Source organism: Musca autumnalis, unplaced genomic scaffold, assembly GCF_047663935.1.
Source record: "Musca autumnalis isolate F117 unplaced genomic scaffold, ASM4766393v1 scaffold_2, whole genome shotgun sequence".
Taxonomy (NCBI): Eukaryota; Metazoa; Arthropoda; class Insecta; order Diptera; family Muscidae; genus Musca; species Musca autumnalis.
Window position 1 is genome coordinate 225,924,305 of NW_027411755.1, and position 23,029 is coordinate 225,947,333.

General features: G+C 35.0%; 3 protein-coding genes and 2 long non-coding RNA genes across 7 annotated transcripts; 2 read left to right on the forward strand and 3 right to left on the reverse strand.

Moving 5' to 3' along the window:
• Positions 1 to 6,394: 6,394 nt before the first annotated feature.
• Positions 6,395 to 7,515, forward strand: LOC141395295 (uncharacterized protein C6orf136). The gene has a single exon (XM_073970959.1). The coding sequence runs from the start codon at positions 6,523 to 6,525 to the stop codon at positions 7,348 to 7,350; it is 828 nt and encodes a 275-aa protein (XP_073827060.1). The 5' UTR covers positions 6,395 to 6,522; the 3' UTR covers positions 7,351 to 7,515.
• Positions 7,516 to 7,738: 223 nt separating this feature from the next.
• On the reverse strand, positions 7,739 to 9,693 carry LOC141395294 (transcription factor grauzone-like). Its single transcript, XM_073970958.1, has 3 exons — positions 9,029 to 9,693; positions 8,030 to 8,399; positions 7,739 to 7,963 (listed from the first exon to the last, which is right to left on the reverse strand). The coding sequence occupies exons 1-2, from the start codon at positions 9,691 to 9,693 to the stop codon at positions 8,204 to 8,206; spliced, it is 861 nt and encodes a 286-aa protein (XP_073827059.1). The 3' UTR covers positions 7,739 to 7,963; positions 8,030 to 8,203.
• Positions 9,694 to 9,810: 117 nt separating this feature from the next.
• Positions 9,811 to 11,255, reverse strand: LOC141395293 (uncharacterized). Of its 2 annotated transcripts, none has more exons than XM_073970956.1 (6): positions 11,214 to 11,255; positions 11,012 to 11,156; positions 10,756 to 10,951; positions 10,388 to 10,701; positions 10,206 to 10,328; positions 9,811 to 10,014 (listed from the first exon to the last, which is right to left on the reverse strand). In XM_073970956.1, exons 1-6 carry the CDS (start codon positions 11,222 to 11,224, stop codon positions 9,811 to 9,813), a joined length of 993 nt encoding a protein of 330 aa, XP_073827057.1. In that variant the 5' UTR covers positions 11,225 to 11,255. The 2 variants fall into 2 exon arrangements, with proteins under 2 accessions (XP_073827057.1, XP_073827058.1); XM_073970957.1 differs by having other exon boundaries at positions 10,002 to 10,104; positions 11,214 to 11,253.
• Positions 11,256 to 11,622: 367 nt separating this feature from the next.
• LOC141395300 (uncharacterized) lies at positions 11,623 to 14,434 on the forward strand. 2 transcript variants are annotated; one of them, XR_012410591.1, is made up of 4 exons: positions 11,623 to 11,669; positions 13,410 to 13,502; positions 13,563 to 14,137; positions 14,207 to 14,434. It is a non-coding gene; the product is annotated as an uncharacterized lncRNA (long non-coding RNA). The 2 variants fall into 2 exon arrangements; XR_012410590.1 differs by lacking the exon at positions 11,623 to 11,669 and having other exon boundaries at positions 13,363 to 13,502.
• Positions 14,422 to 21,268, reverse strand: LOC141395301 (uncharacterized). Its single transcript, XR_012410592.1, has 3 exons — positions 20,526 to 21,268; positions 15,296 to 15,835; positions 14,422 to 15,047 (listed from the first exon to the last, which is right to left on the reverse strand). It is a non-coding gene; the product is annotated as an uncharacterized lncRNA (long non-coding RNA).
• Positions 21,269 to 23,029: the final 1,761 nt, after the last annotated feature.

Genomic DNA, 23,029 nt, shown 5'->3' on the forward strand with positions numbered 1-23,029 from the left:
TGTTGTTTTTCGAACGTTGATAGATTCTGTATGTTGAATTTGTTGAGGTGTTGATTTTGAATACAACCACTGGTGATTCTAGGAACAGGCACTCTTTTCTCCCAGGCTTAATGATTGTGGTATGTTTATATTGTCATCATTGAGATTGATGTTCAAGTGTCGTATCCAACTACGACCCAGCACTGTGGCGCACTTTGGATTGACAATATACATTTCTTCTATTGACGTTTTGTTTTTGAATTTTACTTGTACGTCCACAACTCCCACAGGCACAATTTCTTCACCCGTGTACGATCGAAATGTAATTTTTGATTTCCGTATTGGATTATTAATATGTAACTTTTTGAATTGATTTTGCGAAATTAATGTGTGGCACGCACCCGAATCCACTTCAAAAATTGTATTTTTATTTTCAATTTGCACTTTTGCATAAAATTTGTCTGCATCTGCTATTGCCGTTCCTTTTCTGTTTTTGTTTTGGTCGATATCGATAATTTTGTTGATACCAAAACAGTCATCGGTGGGGTATGTTCCGTGAATTGAATTTGAATCATTTTGAGAGAACAGCTGGTTGCACTCATCGATCGATTGGGTATGTTTATTGATTGTTGATATGTTTTCCTTTTGATTCATTTTCGCTTGAATGCAAACTTTTTGAACATGTCCCCTTCTTCCACAATATTGACATTTCAATTTATGCTTGTTTACATTGCACTCACTTGCTATGTGGTTTGATTGTCCGCAGCGCACACACATACCATCCAAACCCAATTCGCTGTAATTGATTGTTGTTTGGCGGTTTTGACTACGGCTTCGATTTTTGTTTTGGCGGTATTGATGAATTTGATGTATTGATGTTGATGTATTGTGAGAAATGATGTTGCTGTCAATTTTTGCCGCTTCGAGTGTTGTTGCTTTTTGAACTATTTGTGTGAAACTCAGTTCTGGCGTTTGTAATAGTTGCTCTCGTATGTGAGCATCTCTCAATCCTCTAATAAATTGAGAGCGTAAAAATATCTCTGCCACTGACTTTTTGCACTCACACACAAACATACATTCACTAGCTCGTTCTTGTAAAACTGCAACAAACTCAGATATATTTTGATCTTCATTTTGAATTTCGCACAAGAATTTATGTTGTTCAACCAAAATATTCTTTTTGGGGCAAAAATGTGAATTTAGAATTTGAATTATTTCCTCGTACTTTAACTCGGTAATTGTCCTTGGTGCAGCTAGTGTGGTTAGGGTTGAATATACAGGTGAACCGATGTACTGCAACAAAAGCTTTGCACTGGTAGCCTTGTCGTCAAACACCCCTTTTAGCTGCAAGTGGAGCTCCAAGCGTTCCTTGTAGGTTTTGAAATTTTCCCTTTTTGGGTCGAAAGCATCGAAATTTGTGATGATTTGAACACTGTTTGTTGTGGAAGTAGAAGCTGCTTGCTGATTTTGCATGGCTGTTGCCACTGTTGTAATGGCATCCAACAGTTTTGCCAATTGATTTTGATCCATTTTAGGTTATGGATTTTGTTGAAGTTGAAAATAGATTTTTTTTCACAAAATCTTATTGAGAACTCTTTGAACTTGAGTTTATCCTCGTCGCCAATTTTGTTGTGTATTTATATTGAAAATAAGCACGCGTTTTAATAATGTTTAAATAATACTTTATTTATTAAATAAATAACAACGATGAATATACAATCGAATTAAAATGGAGTCGAACGTTTTGATAGGTTTGATGGTTGAAATCGAAGTGAACAAAGATTGTAACTAATAAAAGCAAAATGGCAGTTACTAAAAATGTAACGAATACTAATTAGTACAAAAGATACTTTGATTAAAGAGAGAATTTATAACATAGAAATAGAGTTGCCATGTGTATGAAATGTAATAATGGAATACACTACATGCAGGTTCAATAAAATCGGCGCTGGCATAAGCAAAACAGTGACAAAGCTGCCCCATGTTATCCTACATAGTTAACACCTATGTAAATGCCTTAAGAAGATTTTTCTCAATAAGACGGACTTTACCTTGTGTGCCCTCCTTATTGTCATAACATATGTTCATATAAAAAACGCCATTTTTAAAAGAAATCAGCAAAATATTGCAATAATGTACTGTCGTTAAAACTTAACGACTACTTTTTTTTGGTTGTTAACTTAACAATAATTTTCGGTAGTTAACGACAATATTTACCGACAAAAATCGTTAAAATTTGTATACAGAATCTTACCGAAAATTGTCGTTAACTACCGACATTCGTCGTTAATTCTGTCGTTAAGGAGTTACAGAATCGCACTACTGACAAGGCTAGTTATCGATTAGTCCCGGTCCACACTAGAGAGATTACCTTGAAAAATGTCATGAAAATAGACATTTGAATGCTAAGTTTACCTTACTCGCTCTCTCTCTCTCTTTACAAATAATTTCTCAATCCGTAGCACTTACTTAATCATTCTCAACTATCTTCTAAGTTACTTAATTATTCCTTTTTCTTACTTCTAAACTCGATACCTCCTATGCTATTATTTCTTTTCTTTTCTCCTACCCTTACTATAGGATGAACACAATGGACCATAAGGTCTCCGAGTGGAGTGGCTGTCCAACACAACAGCTGCGCGTCCTTTAACCTAACCTAACCTTACATTTACGAAATCCACTCGATTTCATCTGTCAATTCCATAGCTCAAACGTCAAATGAAATCTCATCTGAAATCCATTGGATTTAATTTGACATTTAACCTATGGATTTGACAGATGAATTCGAGTGGATTTCGTAAATGTAAACATAGCACTAGATCGAGTTTCATAGTAGAGTAAAATCATAAAATTGTTGTAGTGGGAAATTCGATTTAAGAACGCCTTAATGAAATTCACGCTAGTGTGGACCGCGACTTACCGACTTTATAGTAATCAGTTAAAACAGGTTTTTTAATTAATTTCTCGTTAGAGACGAGCTTACTGACCAAGATGCTTTTTGAAAAAGGAAAGCCGACGATACGAACCCACACAATCACCACTGTATGACATGCATGTTTCGCCTTTGGTTTAGGAAGGCTCCTCAGACACATCGACTGTGGGGCGGCTTCGCTATAGGGATAGAATCGCATAATCGATTATTTTGTGCTCGATTTTCGAGTTTGCCCATAGATTGTGGACTTGGCGGTTTTACACTTTTGGCGGTTTTACAGTTTCAAAAGAAAACTCGAAAATCGACGAATAGTCGATTATAATCGATTTTCTGCGATTATAAAAAAGTCGAAAGTCGAGTTTTAAAACAACTGAAATAATCGCAAGACCGAAAAATCGCATTTTTAGTTTTAGACCAAAATCGAAAAGTCGAAAAATCGATTATTGCTTTCCATTACCTATTTCTACTTCGCTATCCTCTAACGAGAAATTAAGAAATTAATGTTGTTTTCGAAAACAACAAATTTTTGAAAACAAGGAGACAAAAATGATGGCCTTCGCCTCTAAAAAAGGCAAAACAAAACCTCAAAAATAAAAATGAAGGAAGGCTCTTTTACTACTTTTAGCATTAAAAAAAGTACGGGATCAAACAATTTTTCATAATCGTCAAACATATCGCTCGTTTACTCAAAGATTGACACATCTCAAAAAATCTAGTTTCGAGAAAACGCGTTTTAAGTTGGCGATTGAAATTTGACCTTCCAACTTCAAAAGATTACTACACAAAAAATAAAACTGCTGCTTGGGCCATAATTTATAAACAGCTAGCCAGATATCAATGGTAAATTTCTGTGTAAGATCAAGCATGATTTGAAGTGTTTTAGTGCTTCATAAACTCAAAAAACTTGTTTGTAGAATTATGCCAAACCCGTAATAAATGAGCTGTAACTCGATGAGTTTTTGAGATATCAGCATGAAAATTGGACACAAGATAAGGTGGAAGTCTTAGAAAAATAGATATTACTAACTCAGAAAATGCATTTTTTGAGTTATGCCAATCTTTGAGTAAATGAGCGATATGTCGAAAGCTGCAAAAGCAGTTGTAAAATTATGAAAGAAAATCATCGGTTTCTTTTTCTTTTCCGTTCACATATTTGGTTTTTGTTCATGATATTTAGTTTTAAACACATTTCAATTATTATCTCACACATTTTCTTAGAAATGTCAACAATTTGTTAACCCGACTGTCTACGAAAAAGTTATAGACAGCTGGGAGACAAACGACAAATGTATGTATGTATTACTAGGCGTTTACACACAGACAGTATTGGCAAGACAATAGCAAAGTTACGAACCATTTTCACCAATACATTCATACTTTTCTCTACATATATTTTAAAATATATAAATGTATTTGTAAAAAAGGTTTGTATTTTTGCTATTGTCTTGCCAATACTGGCATTTGTAAACGCAGGGTTAAGGCCTAGGCATGGCAGAACTACCAGGTAGTGGTATCACAAAAGCTGATCGAATATGAACAGTCAAATCCCTTTATAAAAAAAAATATTTTTGTTGTAATTTTCCCAACAACATAAAGAAAGTTTTGACATAACATATTCAAAATTTTACGATGCCACTACCTTGGTAATTGTGCCATGGGCCTAGGTACTTAAGCATTTTTGACATAACCTAGTTTGCAGGAAAGCAAGGCAACCAGGCGAGGCAGCTTATGAAACCAGGCCTTTAGATATCAGAGTTGTATTTGAAGACAAACTGTCAAGTGTAAACGACTAGTAACTCATTTTTAGAGTTACCGACAATTGTCGGTAAAATTAAAATGCTTATATTTCGGTAATAACCGATGTTTTTCGGAAAGTTAGCGTTGAATAAAAATCAGTTGTAAAATTCTACCGATAGCAAGAGTTTTGTCAACTTTTCATTCATAGTTTTGCATTTTCATTTTACCAATTTTTGTCGGTAATAGTAAGTTGACAATATACGAAATCGAGTGGATTTCAACTGTCAATTCCTTTGTGTATACGTCAAATGAAATCTCATCCGAAATCCACTAGATTTTATTTGATGTTTAAGCAATGGAATTGACAGTTGAAATCGAGTGATCTTCGTAAATGTAAACCAAGCATAACTCACAAAATGTGTCAAAGAATTGCACTACTGGACGCCTAAAGGCCTGCGTACATAAGCTGCTCTCCCTGATTGCCTTGCTTTCCTGCTTCATTTTTGACATAATAAAAATAAAAGAATAAAGAAGGCCGAGAAAATTTCGAACTGGGTTGCCCTTTTCTTTTTTATTCTTTTATCAGAAGTAAGCAAGGTAAGCTGGCAAGGCAGCTTATGTACGCAGGCCTTAAGTCACACAGGAAAGTTTTGGGGTTTTGACAATCAGTACATGTACTCAACTGTCCTGTCATGTGTAAACGCATGGTAAGGAACGCTTTACATGTTAAAAATGGTCATGGTACAAATACACAGGTAGCCGCATCGGCAATTGTTGGTAACATAAGGTGTCAAAATTTGACATCAATTCAATGCACTTGACACATTATGTTACCATCAGCTGGCATGATAATGCTACCTGTATTATTGTACCATGAAAATGGTAATAAATAGGGGTGTTCGTTTAGGGGTAGTTTACACTATATGTAAATGTCATATAACATGAAATTTTCCATCATTATTGGTCTGTTCCAGTACTGCAAGAATCTACTAATTTTTACTATTTTTTTCGATAACATAAAGGAAGAAATGTTATCGTAGTAAGAAGTAGTAGCTTCTTGCAGGTTCTGGAACAGAGCATATATAGTCGCTAATATGTGCAATATTGGGGATTTACTTTGTGCGTCCACACCAGCAAAAATGTAATAAAATTACGTCTCCACATTGCCTGCGTGGGTAGATATGGAATGTTTTTATTTCGTGTCATATGACATTTACATATAGTGTAAACTACCCCTTACTCAACTATTTGTACAAGTTCTGTACTTTCTTGTAATCGGCGAAGGTTTTTGCATTGTACTGTATAGTACACGCACAACATCCAGTAATGGTCTGTTCCTTTATGGGTACTTTACACGATATGTTTTTTACATATGGGTTGTCACTTTCCATATACATTTTGTATTTAAAAAGTGACAACCCATATGTTAAAAACATATCGTGTAAAGTACCCATTACTTTTGAAAATGTTAAAACCGGCAAAAATGTTAAAAGTTGTAAACTGCTCCCATATGAATTGTATGGTGTCTGAAGTAAAGGAACGCTTTTCGAGTAAAAAGTGGTAAAACTTGAAGATTCTTGCACGTAAAGGAACAGAGCTATATATTTCAATTTGAAATACATGTACATATTTTGCTTTTTGGACGCACACGCAATGTTTTATGTTTTGGCCTGCAGTAGCATATTAAAACCGCCACAATTAAAAAAAAACGCCGTTAAATACTTGTCATACATACTTATTCATACATCATTAACAGCTGTTTAACTCACATTGGAACGGCGGCGGAGAACAGACGTGAAAAATATAGGAATTATCCAACAGATTTCTTCCGATTCGAAGTTTTTGTATTAAAATATTAAATAAATAAAGTCTATATGATTTCAACAACAATCGCGTTACGGCATCATTCGGCCAAGGTAAACAAATTATGCTGTCAATTGGAGAAACCGAAATGTTTGAAGAACTTATCGACAGCAGTAGCAGCACAACAAACTACTACTTCTCAAAATAAGCAACCGGCATTACAAACCAACAATGTTCTGCAAAGACCACAACAATTTATGGTGGTACGTTCCTTTAGCAGCGGCAGCAACAAAGAAGCAGGAGGTAAAGATGTTGAACATAGACCACCAACATCGACAGATTTGGATCATGCCTATGGTGTTTTAAGAGAAACTTTACCAAAACTTTTCATACAACCTCTTGACTATTCCATTTATCATCCAAATTTGGAATTTCAAAACAATATTACGGGAAAGCATACCATGGGCCTTTATCACTATGTCAAGCAAATAGCTTTGCTGCGTACAGTGGGTCATCTAAAGTATGCCTATGTTAAGTTTGAAGTTTTAAAGATTACCAAACACCCCGAAGATTTCAGCATTAAGATACGTTGGCGTGTTCGTGGCATATCTGGACTTAAAGTAATGTTAAACTTTTGGAAATATAAACTATGGGACCTGAAAGGTATATTCGAGAATCAAGAAGCATGGTATGATGGTTTCTCTGTACTATACTTAGGTGACAAGGGATTAATTGTTAAACACATTGTGGACAAAGTAATGCCGGATCAAAATACGGAGCTAGACGAAAGACCCAATGTCGTGGAACCCAGTGGTATGGCAGTATCATCGAAAATTGGGTTTTCGGCTAATGCCAAAGTAGCTGCAGCTCTGGCCTCAGCTAAAGCGAAAAAGAAGTAAAAAAAGAGAAGTGTCTCATGGCAGTCGTGTGTAAATTTTGTTATGTTGTTTTCTCTCACTGCTATTGTAGTTTATAATATATATAAGTATGCTTTTGAAGAGTATATGTAACAAGCGTGCATTCACTATTTAATTTTTTTTCAATTAAATTATTTAAAAACAAAATAGATGGTTTTGTGAAGTACTTAGTAGTGTTTTGGCGGTGTGTTTATTGTAACTGGGTTTGTGAATTTACCATTTGAATCGCCGTAAAGACAATGGAAGGTGAAGTCATGCTTTATGTGATGATAGTCGATTTTCAAATCGAACGAGGCCGCACACGCAGGAAAAATTAAGCCATTCCTTCTGCTCCCGCAATACTGCTAATTAATCTAAAGTGATTACAATATTTTCTGTTATATCCAAAGAATGTTTTTTAATAATACAAAACTTAAATGAAGACAAACCCTTATCCAACAAATTATATTTCACCATACATCTTTCTACGCTTTTCTTTTTCCCACTCTATGGGATGACATTTTCGACGATGAAGTGATATTGTTCCACTGCGATAGAATGTTTGAGGACACCATTGACAGGTGAATAGAGCTGTTCCGGTGTGACGAGCCATATGCTACTTAAAATCAAATATAAACATCATTAATTCTTCAACTAAGTAGCCATTTCCCCAACTTCTTACCGTATAAATATCTTTGGTCTTAAATTTTTTATCGCATACGGTGCACTGGAACTTATATACATTGGAATGTACCAAGGAATGTGACTTCAACGCTCGCAGATTAGGACAGATTCGAGGACATTTATCACATTTATATTCACGATTACCTCCAGCTGGATGTTTCAGGTCTCGATGCTATTTCAGTGTCACTTGACTTGTTACCAAAAGACCACAATCTTCACAACGCACGGGATTGGGGTTATGTCTTAATTTATGTTGTTGATATGCGAACAGTGTGGGCAATGTTTGACCACAAATTTCGCATACTCGAGAAAAATGTTTTAGATGGACATGTTTGCGATGGTACTGGAGGGTTCTTTGGCAGGTGTATCTGGAAGAGGAGAAAACAAAATTATTACTAAAATTTTAAATTACTGCTTAAAAACTTATATTAGTTATTTTTTTGCATTCTAGTCTCGTTAATTCACTACTGGAATACCTTCACGAAGAGATTCAATTTCATACCGGTACATCATTACATCTATATATTACATGCTTGGCTGCTATCGCCACGAGCAAACACAATCATGTGAGTAGACTCCCACTGGTCGGGAAGGATTCCATTACCTAAAGAGAGAGGCACAAACCTGAATCTCTGGATCAACAGGCAACCTTTTAAAAAATTCTTGGTTGTAACATCATCGAATGTTACTAAAATCCATTTTTGTATTCTCTTTGAGTTTTCCTATAATTCGTTAAAAATCTATGTTTTTGTGGTCTCTTCGGATGTTCCAAAAAATTTTTAATAGAATTCACGTTACTTTAAAAAATAATAATAGAATTCACGGTGCTCCTAAAAGTCGTTAGCGGAATTCTCGTTGCTCGATGCTTTCCATTGCAGCGCGGTGGCACCTCAATAAAAATTTAAAAAATATATATATCTTTTTTATAACCCAAGAAGATCCCTTTTTCCATTGTAGAGCCCTAAAAAAATTACAAAGATATTCAATGTCTACTCACAATTTACCACAATCTTCACATGGTATAGTCTTCTCCGGTGGTGGCACATGTTTCTTTTGATGATGTTTTCTAAGCATATATTTTCTAGGAAATTTCTTATTACACAACTTGCAAGCAAACTTTCCTTCCTCATGCAACTCCTTGTGTATACGTAGATAACTTCTGGCGTAGAAGCATTTTCCACAATGACTGCATTTAAAATATTCTGCATTTAAATGATATTGTATATGATCAACTAGAGTTTTACGAAATTGGAATTTTGTATCGCAGCACGTTACATAACCGCGTTCTTTATGCACCTGGCGACAATGTTTGACATAATGCTTAAATGTATCAAATGGTAAATTACATTTTTGGCATGCAATATTAAAATGTTTCTTTAAGAAATCGTCATATTCATTTTTATCTAGTTCCTCGCGTTCATTTTCATGTTGAGATGATTCATCTTTAAAAATTTCTTTATTGCCAGAATTATGTTCCTTATCGTTATCACCATTCTCAATGATTTCGTTTTCTTCATCGGATTCGTAGAAATTGTAATCTTGGCTTTCATCATTTGCCTGGTAATTTTCCAGATTTTCATCATCCAGCTTATCAACACTTCCATCTTCTTCCATCTCGTCGTTCTCCTCATTATAATTTTCGTCACTAACTTGGCTCATCATATCGTTGTCTTCTTCACTGCCATCAACAAAATTTGAATCCTCATCGTTTTCATTTTCTGATACCTCCCTATCTTCGTTTTCATTGTATAAATCATTATTTTCATCTTTATCATATTCCTATAAATTGGACGGCGGTTCCAAATCTTCAACTTTAGAATAATATTTCGTTTGAACCTTCCCTTGTAGAGGATCCTTTTCAAAGTTAATCTCTTGCAGTTGAAGACTATTTTGAGCTTCTTTTATTTTTGTATAGAGTTTGTGAAATGCATGTAGCACATCCCAACAATAAAGACAAACAGAAGAATCATCCGGTATGTATTCCTAATGTTTTAAAAATGCAATTGAAAATATATTTAGTAGCTATTGGTATGTTCCAGAACTGCAAGAGTCTACTAATGTTTACTATTTTCCCTATAACATAAAGGAAAAAAAAACGTTATCGTAGTAAAAATAGTATATTCTTGCAGGTTCTGGAACAAAGCACATGTTAATTAAAGTTTCAGGAAACTTACAATATACCACAGATGTTTATCCATTAGGGCCTTCACCCTTTTCTCTTTCCACTCATTCGACTGGGCTTTTATGCACATGTCATTAACATTTATCAATTCTAAACACAGGAGACAATTTGTGGGCTTCAAAAAACAAGGAAAAGTTAAAACAAGAATTTCCATCAATAACAGCAAGCAATTACCTTCTTAGCTGTTTGTTTTTTTCGGACACTTTCCATCCCTGGTTTTTTGACAATGCGGGGTTTTTGATTATTGATGGCATTCTGTTTGTCTATTTTGGTAGCGGCTATTCGATCATCAACTGTATTATTGTACTTTTTGCTCGAAGTTGTGTTTGGCCTCTCATCCAAAATCACTTTTAATTTGAATGGTTTTTTGGGATCTATACCAGTCAAGGGCGTGTCTAAGGTATATTTTGTTGTGACAATACTATCCTCTCGTACTTCGCAATCAGAAAGATGGTATACACTATCGTTATCTTCAACAAATTCTATTACTGCAATATATTAAAGTATTAATTCATTGTCTACATTTAAAAAAAGATACTTACACAAATTATTGCCTTCTTCTTCAACCGGATCGGAAACATTGGCCTTTTCCGAATCAAACATGTCCTCTGTTATAGTGTTCATTAACTTTATATATGGCGCGAAATTTTTACAGTTTCCATTCTCCTTTGCATTCAAATATGCGGTATGTAAAGTGTTCATTTGTTCTTCCAGTTCCTTTGCTGTGATACTAGTGTCCTGTAAGGATATGTTAGATTAAAAAACAATGGATACACGAAATTCTTATCCATTACCAACCTCAAATCCTCGTTCAAACATATCTTGCAGTACATTTTCATATCCATATTTTTTGTTGTTTTCATGACAGATCTGTTTTTGCCAATCCTTATAGCACTTCAAAAATAAAAGGGTTTCTTCTTGAGTCCAGATTCTTCTTGATACACTAAATTAATAAAAGATATAAGTATTTATCCTAATATTTACCAAAATTTCCGCTTACCTTTGACTCATGTTAATGTTTTTGTTGATATGCTTCTTCTTACCAAATATTCTTTCAATTGTGAATTAGTCGATTTTAGAGTAATCGATTCCTCGATTTTTTGATTTGAAGAATCTAAAAATCGAAGTCGACTTTTGACTGGAACAGTAGTGCGATTCTGTAACTTTTTTGAATAACGAACCGACATCGATAGTTCACGCAGGTCAGAATAGCACATTCGTTAACTCAACCGAATATTTTTGTTAACTACCCATGTCGGTTCGTTATTCAAAAAAGTTACAGAATCGCAATACTGTTCCAGTCAAAAGTCGATTTCGATTTTTAGATCCTTCAAATCAAAAATTCGAGAAATCGATTACTCGACAATCGACTAATTCACAATTGAAAGAATATTTGGTAAGAAGAAGCATATCAACATAAACATCAACATGAGTCAAAGTTAAGCGGAGATTTTTGGTAAATATTGAATATTGGGATAAATACCTACACATAGCCCAGAAAGTCTGCGTTCACCTTACTACTTTTCAAAAACGATGCTAAAACTTTAATAAATAGGTAAATGAGATCAGTTTTTCTTTCATAAATATGTTATTGGCACTCTTTTCTACCAGAATAAAAAGAAAAATTCCAGAAAATATATTATTATTACGAAGATAACGGTAAAAAAGTGTTACAACTGCTAAATTAGAGCCCCAAAAAGTCTGCGTTCACTTTGTATGTTGCAATAATACCGTTAGTTTTTTTGCATTTTTTTGCAGTTTTCTCCCATTTTTAATCAATATTGTCATAACTGGTCATTCTTTGAGGTCGTTTGCACACTTAACTTGAAAAAGTAAAGTATTTCAAGAATGGAAAACAAGGGCAAAGAAATTGGCATCGATAAAAGGAAAATTCTAGGTAAATAATGGAAAAAGCTATCGAAATATTGGCGAAACTGTAAGTAGAACATATTAGTCTATACATAGAGTGATAATTAACTATAAACAAATCGGAATTTTGAAGTCAAAGCCCAGATCTGGACGGTCAAAGCTCAGTTTTGGACGGTCAAAAATATTATCAGAACGGGAGGAGCGTAACATAACTAATATAGTTAAAACAAACAGTCAGATAATTACTTCGAAAATTGTTGAAAATGTGAAAATGGCATCCATAAAAAGTATTTGTGCACAAACCGCTAGAAAAATACTGCATAAAGCTGGATATCACGGTATAGTCGCACGGCGAAAGCCGTACATATCACTAGTGAACAGGCAGAAGCATATTGAATTTGCTAATGAATACATAAACAAGCCTCCAGTATGCCGTAATCAAGTCATATTTTCGGACGAAAGCATGTTCTATATGTTTGTAACAAAAGGACTTCAAACTGTTTGGAGAAAACTCGAACAGCGCTTGAAAAAAAAAAATCTTGTTTTACACTGTAAAAAATGGCTAGGGTGCTGTTTTAATTTGGGGTGTGTAGCAGCTTCTGGAGTGGGCCAACTTGTATTTATTGAATCGACAATGGACAAGTATGGTTACCTAAACATCATGAAGCGCAATTTGAACAAAAAAAGGAGAAGGACTACGGAATTTTGGTTGCAACAACATAACGTTTCAAAGCATACTGCTGAGATTGTAAGGTTTTGGCTCCTATATAATGCCCAGATCTGGGTTTTGACGTAAAAATTCCGGTTTGTTTTTAGTTAATTATCACTCTATGTATAGACTAATATGTTCTACCTACAGTTTCGCCAATACTTCAATAGCTTTTTCCATAATTTACCTAGAATTTTCCTTTTATCGATGCCAATTTCATTGCCCTTGTTTTCCATTCTTAAAATACTTTACTTTTTTAAGTTAAGTGTGCAAACGACCTCACAGAATAACCAGTTGTGACAATATTGATTAAAAATGGGAGAAAACTTCAAAAAAATTCAAAAAAACTAACAGTATTTTTGCAACATACAAAATGAACGCAGACTTTTTGGGGCTCTAATTTAGCAGTTGTAACACTTTTTTACCGTTATCTTCGCAAAAATAATATATTTTCTGGAATTTTTCTTTTTATTCTGGTACTAAAAAGTGCCAATAACATATTTATGAAAGAACAACTGATCTCATTTACCTATTTATTATAGTTTTAGCATTATTTTTGAAAAGTAGTAAGGTGAACGCAGACTTTCTGGGCTATGTGTATATCTTTTATTAATTTAGTGTATCAAGAAGAATCTGGACTTTTTGAAGTGAAGAACAAAAAAATATGGCTATGAAAATGTACTGCAAGATATGTCTGAAAGAGGATTTGAGGTTGGTAATGGATAAGAATTTTGTATATCCATTGATTTTTAATCTTACATATCCTTACAGTACACTAGTATCACAGCAAAGGCATATTTCAATGAAAAATAGAAAGGAAACTGTAAAATGTTCGCGCCATATATAAAGTTAATGGATACTATAACAGAGGATATGTTTGATTCGGAAACAGCCAATGTGGGTTATCCTGAACGGCAATTCCCCGTGAATTTTTTACTTTCTCCCTTAAGTTGCAACGGCGGAAAGACGAAACTCAAGGGGAAATTTCATTCATGATAACCCCCAATGTTTCCGGTCTGATTGAGACAATCTGAGAAGGAAGAAGGCGAAACATCTTCGAGCAAAAAGTACAACAAAACAGTTGATGAGCGAATAGCTGCTACTAAAATAGACAAACAAAAAGCCAACAATAACCAAAAACCCCTCATAGACAACAAATCAGGAATGGAAAGTGTCCGAAAGAATCAAACTGCTAAGGTGGTAATTGATGTTATTGATGGAAAGTCTTGTTTGAACTTTGCCTTGTTTTTTGAATTGGAATTGATGACATGTGCATAAAAGCCCAGTCCAATGAGTGGAAAGAGAAAATGGTGAAGGCCATAATGGATAAAAATCTGTGGTATATTGTAAGTTTCCTAAAACTTTCGTTAATATGGCTACTAAATATATCTTCAATTGCATCTTTAAAACAATAGGAATACATACCGGATGATTCTTCTGTTTGTCTCTATAGTTGGGATGTGCTACCTGCATTTCACAAACTATATACAAAAATAAAAGAAGCACAAAATTAACTTTGAAAAGGATCCTCTACAAGGGAAGGTTCAATTTAATGGAATATGATAAATATGAAAACAATGATTTATACAATGAAAATAGAGATGGAAAGAATAACAAAAACCCAAACATAAAGATTTTATAAATAACGATTTTTTATTTAAATGTCTAAATTAAAAACAAGGAGAAGAAAGTTTCCTTATTGTTTCGGTATTTTTTTATTTATGTCGTATAAATATTGCCCATTATCGGTTTGTGTGTGATATATCCAATCGAACACTGCTGCTCAACAGCATTTAAAAATGAATATAACCTTAGCTGATCGGACGGTCCTAATATAAAACAGGACCTTGAATTGCACGACCCAAGGCAGATAGTTCTTTTAGGAATTTTTGAGCATTTGTTGGCGTTGATGAACCATAGACAATACGTTTAAGAACATTGGCGGTTTGTTTCTGTCGTATAAAATCCACAAGACTTTTTGGTATTCAATATAATTGCCACCATCCAACACAAAAACTACAGCATCCTGGAAGGGTCCACGATTTTTGGGCATGACATCACCCCCTTTAATAGTTTCGGATCTAAATAAAGGTAATCATCGGTTTCGGGATTATTACGGCATTCCATAACTTGTTCTGTGATTTTGGTTACAGGAAGATTCTGTGAAAAATAGCAAACTTTTTAGGAATTGTTGTGGAACAAGGTCTTTTGGGTCGTTGGGATCCAAATCGCAGGGTTTTCGCTTTTAACGGGTACCTGAGAAAAGGGCGAGATAGAAAGATTTTCACAAAAAATCTATTATTTTCTATGCGAATACTTGATAAAAAACCTAATGGTCTTCTTTATAAAAAGACCTAGTGGTCTTTTATATAAGACGATCTAATGGTATTCCATCAGAAAACCAAATAATATTCATTTACTATCATAAAGTCTAATAGAAGACCAATCAGTCTTTTCTACCAAAGAGGCTAACAAGAGCTTCTAATACATATTTATATACTCACCTTCAGTTGTTTCTCCAGTTGGTTCATCATCCTCAACATAGAACAAACTCATACCCAACTCCAAGAGATCATGCACCAAAGCTTGATATGGCCATGTATGATGTAACGTGTGGCCATATCCATATTACGATCAAGTGACAGCAGTTGGACGTTGAAAACTAAATACACCACCAGCCTGAGTAGCATCCATGTGAAAGAGATTGAAACGAGCATCCATTGCTACATTTCCCAATGTTACAAAAACGAAAAAAGTTAATCTACAATTGAATCCATTAAGGCTTCCATTTCATCATCACGGATATTGGCAAGATTGATTTAATAATATGATAATTGATCAGACTTTTAATTTTTCAGAATATGGAAAACATCCTCCAAACTGATGAAATTAACATATTGATCATATATCAACACAACCGGCCTGCAGTGCACTGACAGCTAAATCATAAAGGCCATTTTGAAAATCTTCTGGGCATGGGCATACAGAAGTAGATAGTCGGCACCGGAACATCGGATATGGAATCACGATCAGAATGTATTTATCTGAAATAAAAGGGGAATGAGAATATTTAAAATGCATTCGTTGTTGTTAATATTGGAGTTACTTACTGTTGGAAATTTTCCCAATGAATTTACAATTTCAAATTAGCAATTATTTTATACTACCTACTAAATGTATTGAATTCCCACTTTGTTATATTAGTAGTATGGTAACTCTATGAATTACCTTTGTACACGGCAACACTGTATTATATTTATGTATTGCCTTTTTCTCATTCCTCTTATTCTTCTTGTCTGATCAGTTGTTCCTTTCAACAAGTTTTTTGAGTCTCCCGCTAAATTAATTAATAAAGCTCTATTATATTGTAAATTAAATTGTGGAAACCAGCCTTTCATTTCTAATAGGTTATGGGCCTTTTGTCTACGTGGTTTCACTGTTTGTTAGAGCTGGAATGTTGAATATCGTGCCTGTTTGGAAATAAATTGGATATTTTTTTTTGCCGCCTGCTGCCATTTTGTTTGCGCTGTTGCTGTTTTTTCAAGATGTCTGAAGCAAAATTTTTTGTGACAAAATTGAATCGCGACAACTATGAAATATGGAAATACAAAATGCAACTGCTGTTGAAAAAGGAAAAAGTGTGGGACGTTATTGAGGGAGAAATTCCTGTAGATCCTGATAGTAAATGGAAGGAACGTGATACTGAAGCATCAATTTTAATTGGTTTGGCTGTTGAGGAATCTGAGGTTTTCCGTATTGCCGGTAGTGTTCATGCAAAAGATGCCTGGAATATTTTAAAGGCGTATCACGAAAAATCAACCCTGAGCAACAAAGTGAAATTGATGAGAACAATTTGTGGATTGAAATTAAGTCCTGGTGGTGATATGGACAAGCACATAAATGATATGAAATTGTTGTTTTCTAAATTGCAGTCACTTGGTGAGAAAATGACTGAATCATGGATGGTGTCAATGCTGCTTAGTAGTCTGCCGGATACGTATGACGTTTTAATTACTGCCCTGGAGGTAAGGGACGAAAAAGACCTCACAATGACTCTGGTCGAAAACAAATTGCTAGAGGAGTATGAAAAGCACAAGAAAAGGATTGCTGGGGAAGACACTGTTTTGAAAACGACCAACAAATTTAAAACGAATCGTAATATGAAGAAAATAATTTGTCATCATTGTCACAGTGCTGGTCACATCAGAAAAAATTGCTGGAAGCTGAAAAATAATAATAATCAAAATGCTAAAGTTGCTGAAACTGTTAAAGACTGTAATAGTTTTTGTTTTTTGCTGAATGGTAAATCTGGTGTTTGGGTGATTGATTCAGGTGCGACGAGTCACATTTGCGGTACAAAAGAGGACTTTTTTGATTTTGATCCAAATTGGCGTGAAAAGGTTACGGTGGCAAATGGTAATGTGGTGTATTCTGCTGGTAAAGGTCGCTGTATAATCAAGTTGGTGAACGTGAAAGGTGCTGGAATTGTGGTTACCCTTGATGATGTGTTGTATATTCCGCAATTTGATGGAAATTTGCTGTCCGTCAAGAAAATGTCTGCTGTTGGTTTCAAGGTGCTGTTTTGTGATTCAAATTGTAAAATCTTCGATGCAAATGATAATGAAGTTGGTGTTGTGAAATGTGTCGACAATTTGTATCAACTTGAAGCCAAATGTGAAAGTGCAATGTCTGCTGTTTGCAGTATGAATCGATGTCAACATTTTTACCACAAGATCTTTGGGCACAGAGATATCAACGCAGTAAAAGCTATGCAGACTGGTAAGGTGAAAAATGATTTTAAAATTGTTGACTGTAATGTTCGTGAGGTTTGTAAAGTTTGTACGAAATGCAAGATGAGTCAAAAACCATTTTCTAAGAAGTCAAACGCCAAAAGTGGGGAAGTTCTTGATTTAATTCATTCCGACATTTGCGGACCAATGCAAACCGTTACCCCTGGTGGAAAGAAATATATTCTAACGTTGATCGATGATTACAGTAGATATACTGTTGTTTATTTGCTTAGCCAAAAATCTGAGGTTTTCGACAAGATGAAAATTTACATTAATGTGGTGAAGAACAAATTCGGAAGAGTGCCCAAAAGAATCATGTCGGACAATGGGGCCGAGTATAAGTCAAAAAGAATGGTTGATCTGTTGCAGAGTTACGGTATTGTGTCGTCGTTTTCCGTGCCGTACTGTCCTCAGCAAAACGGTGTGGCTGAGAGGAAAAACAGATACCTTGTTGAAATGGCTCGCTGCCTACTCGAAGAGGCTGGTTTATCAAATATTTATTGGGGTGAGGCCATTATGTGTTCAAATTACTTACAAAACAGATTGGTTACCAGTTCAACACCATGTACTCCATATGAAAGGTGGGAGGGTCATAAACCCGATATCAGTAATTTAAAAATTTTTGGTTCCAAAGCGTTTGTGTTAACACCTAAAGTCAAGAGAAGAAAATTGGATAACAAATCGGAATTATTAACATTCATGGGCTACGACGAGCAGTCAAATGGTTTACGTTTTGTCAATACCAACGATAACAAAGTCTATATAAGTAGAGATTATAAATTCGTATCTAAAGATGATGTTGCAGAATTGAAGGATGTTTGTGATTCATCCGTAGGCAACAATTACTTGGAAGTTACTATCCCTTCTAATCGTGCTGATGATGTTCGTGAGAAAACTGTCCCGAATGACTCTGACGTAAATTCTTTTTGTAGTATGAGTACTGATCTCGAATATTTTGATGATGACGGTGTGAACAATAATGAAGTCAACGCTGATGCCGCCGCTGATGAACCAATTCTAAGACGGTCGACTAGACAGAATAAAGGTGTTCCACCTGCGAAATATTTGAATTTGATAAAGTCGGAGAATATTGAACCAAAAACGTACAAACAAGCTGTAATGTCAGAACAAAAATTAAAATGGCAGTCCGCGATGGAGGAGGAGATAAATTCCCTGAAGGCGAATGATACGTGGGATTTGGTACGTGCTCCACCTGGTGCTAATATAGTTGGCTGTAAATGGACATATAAAATAAAGCGCGGTGTTGATGGCCATATTCAAAGATTTAAGGCGCGTTTGGTCGCTCAGGGGTTTAACCAGAAGTACGGGTGCGATTATGACGAGGTGTTTGCTCCCGTTGTGCGACAACCAACTTTTCGTATTTTATTGTCTGTTGCTGCTGCTAGAAAGATGCATGTTGAACACATGGATATAAAGTGTGCATTTTTAAATGGCTGTTTAAAGGAGACTGTTTACATGAAACAACCGCCTGGTTTCATTGAAGGTGAAAGTGATCTGGTATGTAAACTTAAGCGTAGTATTTATGGCCTTAAACAATCTGCGAACGTCTGGAATAAGGCCTTGAACGATGTATTGATTGATGGTGGTTTCATCCGAAGTAAAGCTGACCCATGCTTGTACAGCAAAATCATCAATGGGGAAGCTGTGTATGTTTTAGTCTATGTTGATGATTTGGTGGTCGCTTCTACGAGTAAACAACAAATTGAAAATGTTTATAGGAGGCTTCGTAAAAAGTTTGAAGTAAATAATCTTGGTGCCATATCGCAATTCCTTGGTATGGAGATTGTGAGGACTAACGATTTCAACTACAAAATTCGTCAGAAGCAGTACATTGATGACATGTTAGTAAAGTTTGGTTTGAATGATGCGAAATGTTCGAAGTACCCGATGGACCCTGCGTATGGTAAGAATGATTCAGAACCATTGTTTCGTAATGATGAGTACCAAAGTTTATTGGGCTCACTGCTGTACATATCTGTGAATACCCGACCTGATATATCTGCGAGTGTCGCGATATTGGCAAGGAAGTCAAGCAATCCAACCAGCGAGGATTGGAATGAGCTGAAGCGTGTTGCAAAATACCTTAAAGGTACATCAGAAATGTTTTTAAACTTAAATGGTTGTTCTGCCAATCAAAATCAACTGGTCGGTTATGCAGATGCCAATTGGGCGGAGTGCAGAAACGATAGAAAATCGAACTCCGGTTATATTTTTATGTTTAACGGTGGTGCTGTTAGTTGGGCATGCAAAAAGCAATCGTGTGTTTCGTTGTCAACAACAGAGGCGGAGTTTATTGCCCTATCGGAAGCCGCAAAAGAAACTGTTTGGATCCGAAACGTTTTATCTGACTTGGGATGCCAACAAGAGTATCCAACAAAAATGTTTGAAGACAACCGTAGCTGTTTGAATTTGATAAAAGATGAAAGACTTAGCAATCGGTCCAAGCATATAGACACGAAATTCCATTTTGTAAAAGATTATGTGGAAAAGAAAATAATTAGCTGCGACTACTGTCCCTCCGAGGAAATGATCGCTGATATGCTGACCAAAGCCCTGCCAGCATCGAAATTAGAAATCTTCAGATTGAAGTCCAACGTTTACTAATTTGGAATTGAGGAGGAGTGTTGGAAATTTTCCCAATGAATTTACAATTTCAAATTAGCAATTATTTTATACTACCTACTAAATGTATTGAATTCCCACTTTGTTATATTAGTAGTATGGTAACTCTATGAATTACCTTTGTACACGGCAACACTGTATTATATTTATGTATTGCCTTTTTCTCATTCCTCTTATTCTTCTTGTCTGATCAGTTGTTCCTTTCAACAAGTTTTTTGAGTCTCCCGCTAAATTAATTAATAAAGCTCTATTATATTGTAAATTAAATTGTGGAAACCAGCCTTTCATTTCTAATACTTACACATCCAGCGCAACACCCAACTCTCTTAGTTCCTTTATTGAAATTATTGGAGAAATAATATCCTGACCCACTCGATCATAAATCAAGATTTTCCATACCGGCTCAGCAGCCCACACCTTAGGGTACTGTGCATGTGTATTAGATAAAAGTCCTGCGTAGAACTCGGTGCATCCCACAAAAGTGGATGAGTTTTTGCAACACAATACCAACCCATATATAGCTCATTGATAAAAGCTCAATGCAATAGAAGTTTCTTTGAGACCACTTTCCACAAAGTTCACATGAATGTCCTGTTAGCAGGACGATATGGACATGCATGTATTTGCCTTAAATTAGATGGAATGATGAATATGGAACTCGGCGCATCCAACAAAATTGTATGACAATTGACAACACATCCATACATATGCATGTATGTAGCTCATTGACTCGTTTCTCCGTGTACACTCTTAATCTCAGCATCATGAATGATAAATAGATCTTGCGCAGCATATTGTTTATTGTACCGCGTCGCGTTTTGGTGAGTTTCAATTAAACATTTTGACAAGACGTTTTTTGCCAATATCATACTCAATTATATACATATGTATAAAGATCCGAAAGTTTAACGCTTCTGTCCATCCACTTTCACGGATGGTCCATCTACAATTAATCCGATATCTGCCAAAATGATGAAATATTCAATTTTCAATCAAAACAATTGTCAATCTAATCATTTTGAAAATTGTATGACAATCATTCGAACAATAGGGATTGCAACAACGACACATTTTACAATTGAAATGAAAAAAGGCACATATTTAGCACAATCACATGTTCTCACTTTACGCGACACGTTTTTCCGCTGATTGCCAGTTCAAATTAATAAATATTTCTCTAATTTTATGCAATTTTACAAATTAACCAATATTAAATTTCAACATTGAAATCCCTACTTTTTATAGTCTATGACAAATTGTCATAACAAAATATCAAAATAATAGTTACAGAAAAAATAACAAACAAACCAGAAGGAATATATTTTTTCAAGAAAAACAAACCAGAAAATCAATACAAAACAATGCCGGAAACGCAAAATACCAATAGCGACGAATTAGGAAATAGTGCAAGAACTAGCTACGGGTAAGTATGATGTGAATTTGCAAATATTAACGTTTTTAAATAAATGTTAACATTTGTATATGTATATGTATTTATAGATTTCTGTTTTTGCTTGGGCGAATCGGAATCTTTGCCTTTCGGATTGCAAAAATATTGCTGATTTTGATAATTGCAACAATTGCAACATGCCTCTGGTGTGGAGGAAAAAAACTTTTAGCAATTCTTTGGCAAATTTTTCGCAAAACCCAATCAAAAATAGAACAAAGAGCTGTTGAACTTATGGAATTGGAATTAAATGAATTTCCATATTGGTTCAACATTACTGTTCTTTGGATTAGGAATATTATGAATTTCATGGAATTATTGGTGAGATTAATATTGTTTTTGTGTTTTCTTTTTTATTTTGACAGGATAATTATAAACGAAGTTTTGAAGAGCTTAATTTTTTGGGTATTAATCAAAATTCTTTGTGTATATGTTATTGTTTAAATAATTAATAATTAATTGTTATAATATGTTGTTGATATTGTTGATATTGTTTTCTTATTATATGTTGTTATCATTGTTTATTTGTTCTTTTTTAGAATATTAGTTAACCCTCCGTTGGGCTCCTGGGTCTGACCAGACGCTTTTGAATATTATAAAAAAGGCCTGGCCAGACCCAGGTATCCAACGGAGGGTTAAATAAAAAATAACAATTATTTAACGTTAATTAACATGTATTCTCTTCTCAATCTATCTACATCTGAAAAGGTTAGCACTACGCAGTAGAAGAAGATACAGTGTGAATCCCGTTATTGGAGACCACCCCCATCCATCGCAGCACAAGAACGCCAGCGGCCAAGGCAAAGACAAGTGGTTTTAGCCCAGTTAAAATCCGGACGATGCACCACCCTCAATTCGTATTTGTCCCGAATGGACGCCACGATACCCAACACATTCCCAGCATGTGGATTGGGACCACACCATAGGCTGCATTTGTTTAGCTGCCCAGCTAATCACACTCACCTGTCCCCTGATTCCCTATGGACGCAACCAGTTCAAGTTGCAGAATTTTTGAGTCTGGACTCAGAGGAACAAGAACCTGATAACTGAAATAATACAGGAAAGAACATACTATTTGCGTTGCTACAACAACGCCGCATTCTGATCTACAACAACTATGAACACGAAAAGTGCTCATCTTGTTCATCTATGATATACATTATCTATCTATGTATGTATATAGCTGTTGGAGAGAGAGAGCAATAACATATTTACCATTCGTTTCAGTGTCTTATTGTACCGTTTCAATATTCCAACAAAAAATGTTTACATAAAAAAATCAATGAGCTATGTATGTGTTGGTATTGTGTTTCAAAAACGCATCCATTTTTGTGGGATGCACCGATTTCTACGTAGGA